The sequence below is a fragment of the Suricata suricatta genome, chromosome 10, assembly GCF_006229205.1.
Source record: "Suricata suricatta isolate VVHF042 chromosome 10, meerkat_22Aug2017_6uvM2_HiC, whole genome shotgun sequence".
NCBI lineage: Eukaryota > Metazoa > Chordata > Mammalia > Carnivora > Herpestidae > Suricata > Suricata suricatta.
In genome coordinates this window covers 566301-573801 of record NC_043709.1, presented here as the reverse complement: position 1 = coordinate 573801, position 7501 = coordinate 566301, and the positions used below count along the sequence as shown (strand labels likewise).

General features: G+C 59.3%; 1 protein-coding gene and 1 long non-coding RNA gene across 2 annotated transcripts in view; one reads left to right on the top strand and one right to left on the bottom strand.

Annotated features, from left to right (window-relative positions):
* The window catches only part of MOV10L1 (Mov10 like RISC complex RNA helicase 1), a 63925-nt gene extending 63690 nt beyond the window's left edge, over window positions 1-235 (top strand). Inside the window, exon 27 of the mRNA XM_029953912.1 lies at window positions 2-235. Within this exon, the coding sequence (XP_029809772.1) occupies window positions 2-107 (106 nt within the window). The 3' untranslated portion in view covers window positions 108-235. The remainder of the gene's footprint in view (window position 1) is intronic.
* Window positions 236-5640: 5405 nt separating this feature from the next.
* On the bottom strand, window positions 5641-7464 carry LOC115304683. Its single transcript, XR_003914556.1, has 2 exons — window positions 6151-7464; window positions 5641-5978 (listed from the first exon to the last, which is right to left on the bottom strand). It is a non-coding gene; the product is annotated as an uncharacterized LOC115304683 (long non-coding RNA).
* Between the last annotated feature and the right edge of the window lie 37 nt (window positions 7465-7501).

Below are 7501 nucleotides of genomic sequence, written 5' to 3'. Positions count from 1 at the left end.
GGCCCGGATCCACAGCCCCAGTTGGGAAGGCAGGGCCTGCAGGACTGACGCCACACCACGGGGAGCCACTGTCCACGTCTCTGTGCTGGCCCTGCAGCCTGCCTTGAACCCTAGCCTTGGCCATGAGCGTGGGGCCATGGGTCAGATGGAACCTGCTGTTCCCATACCAGCCCGTTCCTGCCACTGGGCAGTTACTTCAACTGTCACCAAAATAAATGCTGACCTGGGAACCTGGGACGGCTTTCCGCCTCGAAACCCACTGGGTGCTGGGAGCCAGTGACGCTTCCGTGTGGCCTCTGACCCCTGCAGGCTCACAGACCTTCTCTGGGTCCTTGAGCCAGCGTTCCCTCACATGCCAGCCATGCAGAGCCCCAGAGCCTCAGTGGGGGCTGTGCCCAGGGATGAGTGGGGTCAGCATCCTGCTCCCTCAGAGCCCTGGGACAGCTTGCTGGGACCTGTCCCCTCTGGCCAAGAAGATGGCCTATCTTTGCAAATCTTCAGGGACCCATTTCTAGGAAGGGCAGGCAGCCGCCAATTTACGTGTTGGGGTCTGCACCCATGTGAACAGCACCAGGCTTAGGGACCCACGTGCCCAGGAGCCCAGTGAAGGTGCGAAGTCTCTGGCTGTGCCTCCCAGTGAGGCAGGGGGGCCCCACTGCAGCCTGCCCAGGAGACAGGACAAGCCCTGGGCTCAGAGATGCCCAGACAGACACCCTCACCGTCCATGAGAAGCAGACCCTGGGACCCGTGTCCCCCAACCCCTCCTGCCCGAGAGGACTCCCCACACAAGACACAGACCACTGCTTGGCCACTGGGGCCTGCAGTGGCCGCCCACTCCAAGCCCCCACTTGGGTTGCTTTCTCCAGGAAGGCAGCTGGGATGGTGGACTGCATGGGGGGCGGGGGTGGAGGTCCAGGCAGAGCCGCGCACACACCAGCTGTGAGGCCAGCTATCTCCAGGAAGACTCGGACATGACCACGCAGCTAGTAGGCAGAGGGGGGGGCGGGCTGCTCGGCTGTCCTGCCCAGGCCAGAGGCCAGCAGCACAGGTCCCAGGGCCGGGCCAGAACATGGGGGGTTTGTGGGTGCTCACCTCCACTCTGGGGGACGCTATTTCCAAACTCGCCCCTTGCCACTATTTGGGGGCATGCCCCCTTGTTGGGTCTGCCCCTGGAGGGCAGATGGGGAAACTCCGCTGGCTCTGCGAGGGCTCCTTCCCTGCCCCTCCAGAACTGCACATCCCTCCTTCTGATGGTCTGGGCCCGGAGCGAGCCCTCTGCTCCCAGGGTCCACGGGCACTGCCCAGGGTCTGTTGTCCAGGCAGAGCACTCTGGATGGGTCTGTGTGTCTTTTCCCAACTTTGGCTTCAGGACCTGGGTAAGGTGCCCGGGGAGCTGGTCCCTGGGGTGGTTCCGGAGCCCTGGATGCCCCTCAGTAAGCCACGAGCAGGCAGCTGCTGGGACTGGAGGGCGCCTTGCACACACGCTCTCTGATGGGGGCACTGGGGGACTGCGTGCATAAAACAGAGAGCTGGCCTGAGCGAGGGGCCGTGTTCACAGGACAGGAGCAGAGCCCAGGCCTCGGGGGGCGTCTGGGACTTGTCCCTGATCTCCCGTGTGTGGAGTCCCTGCCCTGGGTCCAGACCTCTGTGCACATCTGTCTGTGACTGACCCACAGCGGCCTGTGGGAGGAATTTACTGGTGGCCCATGCGGCCCCAGGATGCCTCCCAGAGTCACCACAGAAACAGGATGTGGGTGCAGAGGCCCATGTCCCGCACTGCTCCTGCTAGTGCAGTGGCGAAAGGGGAAGCGGTGGATCCATGGGACCCAGGACCCTTCTCTGGGCCTCAGGGACCACTGCCCTGCTGGAGCGCCCAGTGCCTGACCCAGCAAATGGCTGGGAGCCCTTCGTGGGTCAGTGAGGCTTCTGTGCTTTTGGGCACACGGGGCAGCACACCTCGGGTACCAAGTGCCATCAGGGGTAAAGTGATCAAGGGTTTCCGGTGGTAACAACGGCATCAGGCCCAGCTGGGGTCTGTGCGCAGCAGATCAAGCCCCGACCCCAGCTGGGGCAGGGGCTGCACAGGAAGAGGGAGCCGCGCACTGGGCAGGAAGGGGGACCGGCGTGTGGAGCCGGAGCTGAGCCCTGCCGCAGACCCACACCGGCCTCGCCAGCGGCGCGCCAGGGCGCCGTCCCTTCCTCTGGAGCCTCCAGCTCAGACCCACGTGAAAAACGCAGCCCCTCAGAGGCTTTAGGTGAGAACCGGTTGGTCCTGCAGTGGACAAGGGCAGGGTGGGAGGGGACGACACCGTGCCCACACTGGGAGTCCCAAAGCCACCTCGGGACCCCGGGACACTAATCAGGGCTCTGTCCCTCAGCCCACTGCTGCCACACGGGAGATCCCACCCTCCGGCTTTACAAGTGGGGGACAGAGGCCCCAGTGGTTCAGCCCAGGGCCCATGACAGCCCCCTGCCCAAGGACGGGGCTCTCCTGACTGCAGACCCTCATGTTTGGGTGCTGTGGGTCAGCTGGTGGCAGAGGGGCTGCGCCCAGGAACAGAGCTGTCAGGGCAGGAGGAGATGCTGGTACTGCTGCTCTAAGAAATACCCACTTGTGGGGCGCCTGGGGGCTCAGTCGGTTAAGCCTCCGACTTCGGCTCAGAGTATGATCTCAGGTTCATGGGTTCGCGCCCCACATCGGACTCTGTGCTGACCGCTCAGAGCCTGGAGCCTGCTTCAGATTCTGTGTCTCTCTCTCTCAAATAAAAACAGAGAAAAGAAAGAAACCCCCACTTCTGGCCTCCTGCCAGCTGCTCAGAGCTGGCGGCTGTGGGGTCTCAGTCCTGCTGCCTCCTGACCCCACCCCCACTGAAACCCACTGCCTTCTCTTCACATGGCCCTTGCCCTCACCTCTCCCTCTCCGGGTCAAGTCGTGGACACCAAGCAGTGACCAGAGGTCCCCAGAAAAGCCTGGCAGGGGAGTCACTGTTGGCAGAGCACACTCACCGGGCCTCACGTTTGCTGCCCCTCGCCGAGTGGCCGGGTGTCCCTCTGCTGCATGCCCACCTCAGACTGTGGGCCCAGTACCGTGTCCTGGGGCTGCAACCCCCCGCCCTGGGGAGGGTCCGCACCCGCTCAGCCCTGCCCGGCTCTGAGGTGACTGGATGTCCCCGCTTACAAGAGGCCGCAGGTGCGGGGCTCACACCGCGGAGAGGCGGGTGACACCAGATGCCGGGCCCGGGGCGGCCAGGGCTCTGCGGGCAGCCAGGAGCCGGGCTGGCGTCGAGGAGGGCCGGTGTCCCAGGCCAGGATACTCTCCAGCAACGGTCCAGAGGTGGTGTCGGGGGTGGTGGGAGACGAGCTGGGGTCATTCTGTAGAGGACTTGGGGCGCCTGGGCATGTGCATGCAGCCTGGAGCACGCAGGACGGGGTGGGGGCCAGTCCGGTGACCAGGCCGGAGGCTCTGCTGAGCACAGGGGGAGAGCGCCCGGGGTCCGCCCTGGCCAGAGGCCCCGCTCCAGGAGGCCACGCTGCCTTCCACAGCGAGGACTCCTGGGGACACGGAGCTCAGAGGTCCCTGCGGGCAGCTGCGGCCTGCACTGGGTTTCTTCCTCCTTCCTGGAAGGAACATGGAAGCTGTGTACCGTCACTTATTTTAAGTTGCATACCGTTTTTCTTGTTTAAAACTGCTGGTCCGTAGCGCCTTGTAGCACAACAGTTGTTTGTGTGTCCACTGAAATCAAAATGAATTGGGAACTTGACACTCATCCTGGTCCACTTAAAAAGGATCCAGCAAGTTGACCCTTTGTGGCGGGACTCCGCCTTACCACCTCCCCCCCCATCCCCGGAGCTTCGCCCGCCCGAGTAGACCCACTGCAGGATGCACCGGCTCCAACGTGGGCGGCCTCACAGACCACGTGCTCCGGGGCACGTGGCGTGGGCACCAGCCTCCCCCGCCCCACGGCGGTGCCCCACACAAGAGCTTTGGCCCCTGAAGAATGAGCAGAAGTAACAGAGGTGCGAAGCTGTACCACTGGGATGGTGGCTGCTTGTCCCCAGAGTGAGGGGCAGACAGGGACAGAGCTCCCAGCAGCCTGCTATCAGGGTGTGGGGCAGAGTCACCCTGTGCTGTTCTGTTGGCTCTTGCCGCTGACCTGGCCTCCGGCTCACTCTGCTGCTTCTGCAGACCAAATAGGGGTGTTGAGGCGGCCACTTCTGGGGCTTGTTTAATGTTTATTTACTTTTGAGAGAGAAAGAGGGAGGGGACAGGGGATCCGAGCAGGCTCTCTGCTGACAGCCCAACGTGGGGCTCGAGCTCACAAGCCATTCGCTCACGACCTGAGCCAAAGTCAGACATCAACCAACAGAGCCCCCCAGGCGCCCCAGCCATTTGGTTTTAAGTTAATTGTTTTTAGTAATCTTTACACCCAACGAGGGGCTCCAACACTGAACCCTGAGATCAAGGGCTGCTCGCTCTTCTGACTGAGCCAACCAGGTGCCCTGAGGGAGACACGAGTTTTGGCTTGTGAAACCCTAAGACTGACCTGGCAACAAGAAATTCATCCTGATTCTTATTCTTTCGTTACTGTAAGCGCTTGATCAAAATGACACACGCAGGGCACCTGGGTGGCTCAGTCGGTTAAGCGTCCGACTTTGGCTCAGGTCATGATCTCACGGTTCGTGAGTTCGAGCTCCTTGTTGGGCTCCGTGCTGACAGCTCAGAGCCTGGAGCTGCTTCGGATTCTGTGTCTCCCTCTGTCTCTCCCCCTCCCCTGCTCATGCTCTGTTTCTCTCTGTCTCAATAACAAAAGAAATGGAAAAATGACACGCGTGTTATCGATTTTCATGAGTAAACACGGAAGTAAAGTTGGATGGGAGGGCATCGGTTGGCAAGCTGCCCATCTTCATGGGAGAGCATGGCCTACAGCTCCAGTGAGGGTCCATCATTACTTTGGTTTCTGGTTTTACCTTTGCAGACGTGAGTAGATCAAAATTTTTGCCACAATACTGTCCCTCGGTCTCTCGAAAGTCCCCCATGTGTGAAAAGCCACACCAGGGTCTCACACAAGACAGGACACGCTGCCCCCCAGTGTGGTCCTTCCTAGAGACAGGATCTCGGAAGACTGTCTCCCCGCTTCGGCCCGGCCTGAGGACAGAGGCAGCCCCGTTCTCCAGCCCTTCCCACCTGTGCTCCTGGGGAGAAAACAGAGGAGGGCTGGGCTGCGAGTCTGCAGGATGTGAGCCCTGCTCAGGGCCTCCTCCCAGCTCTGCTCCGGCCCCGTCCCATCCCCACCCAGGCCTCCCCAGGGGGTGAGGACAGCAGTAAGACAGCTGCTGCCCTGGGGGCGGGGGATGGTCCGGGTGCAGGATCTGCAGTCCAGGCCTCAGCTCTGCCTGGCTGCCCCGCCTGTGGCCTCCGGCTGCTCCCCCCATTGGATGGGCAGACGGCAGCCTGGCCTCTCTCACATGCAGGGTCGCTTGCACCACTGTACTCCACGGGCCAACTGCACGGAGGTCAGCAGTGTTCCTCGGCACCAGATTAACTGGCTAAAATACATCGCAGAAGATGGAATGCCATGTACAGAGGGACAAAAGTTACGACGTGTCTAGGACATGACCTAACAAACCCATGCAACCACATTTACAGAGAAATGGTTATACTTTTATTACAGTATATAAAGAAGACCTAAATAAATAAACATACTATGTTCATGGACAGGAGAACTTAGCACCTGTACACATTTCTGTTGTCCTCAAGCTAGTATACGTTCAAGGCAATCTCAGTATTCCAGTTAGATTTCCTTTCCAGAAACTTGACCAAGTCTTTCTAAAACGTATATGGAAAAGTAAAGGTCATGGATACTTAAATCATCGTTGAGAAAGAGTAAAGGGGGTACCTGCTGATCCACGTATTTGGCAAACAGCAAAGCCATTACAAGGACAAGTCCATTCCAGATGTGCTGATGACACCTGGTGGCCTGAGAAAGGACATGTTGCTCAGTCAACAGTGCTGGAAAAACCAGCTCATTTTAAGGAGAAAAACTACCTCCACGCATGTCCTTCCAGCTAGAAATGTACCCACTAAAGGAGTAAGTCTACCTCGGAACGAGCTTGGGTGGCAATCTTCTGGCAGTCATCCAAAATCCTCACCTTGCAGGTTACTTCAATCCACTGAGACACCGGAGCGAAGCACGCTTCCACACATCCGCTTGAAGGCCAGGAAGAACGGGTGTGGAGGGCAAGCTGTCCGGCGCCTGCAGCGACACTGGGTGCCTCCGTGATGTCACAGAAAAAACACTACAAACCACTAAAAAAAATACAGCCGGTGGTCTTGACTACATCAAAACTGCGGACTTTTATCCAGACCCCCTGGATAAAGCCAGCAGACAGACTTGGAGGCCTCACAATGGATTAACAGAAGTCTGCTGTGAGTCCGAGACTCTGCAAATGAACCACAGACGTGGGCTCTTGGTGCGCTGAAGGCTTGAGGAGGCACTAATGCCACTGGGAATCAGAAAAAGGAAACAGAGAACAGTGAAACCACATTCCAGCCCTTAGGATGGCAGATACCAGAAAGCAAATAATGCCAAGAGCTGAGAGGGGACAGAACTTCTTTCTCTGGGGACGAGTGTGGTCCAGCCCTTCTAGAAGGCAACATGGTAAATTTTCCCAGCAGGACCCCTTGCGGCGTTCCCAGAGGGCTGTAGGGATACCCAGGGGCACCTGGGTCAGCTGGAGCGTGTCTGGACCATCTAGGGACCACCTAGGTTATTTCTGAGGTTGTCTGGCTCATCTACAGGGGCGTCTGGATTATCTGGGGGTGTGCATGTTAGGGGGGACATTGGGGTTTTGGGAGAAGGGTTGTATTACCTAGGGGCAGCTGGGCTTTGAGGGAGTTGGGATGAATGTGGGTTTCTGGGTCCGAAGGGGTGGGTGCCCCGGTTATCTGAGGGATGGGAAATGGAAGGCAGCCCCCCTCAGGAAGTAGTAGACCAGTAAAACGGGCTGGAAGCCCCTGGCGGGCATCATTCAGAAACATACATGAATCTGGAAAAGCATAGAGACCCTTAAGAAAGGTGAAAACATGCAAGGTGTGGGAGAGTGCAGGCTTGGTGCAGAGCACCCCCTCTCTCTGCCCCCCTGCAGGGGTGTGGGTGGGCTCACAGCCGTGGCCCAGGACCTGTAAATACTGGTGCCCCAGACATAGGAATTACAGAATGAAGTTAAAGCCTCAACCACGAAGTATCTCACAAAGATAGAACATGTATTTCCCAAAATAGGGGGAATGGGACTGGCTGTGAAAGGATGAAAAGAAAAAATGACGAAGCCCCTAGGGTCTTGCAGGCAGCAGGGCATGAGGGTGGCGGCTGCACGCAGACCCCGGTGCACACGCAGTCGTTCGGGGGACAACCAGGGACGGGTGGGCACGGGGTGCCGGGATGGAGGGGACGAGGGTCAGGGAGGGGTGCCAGCACCCCAGAGCCTCCCCCCCCCCCCCGGG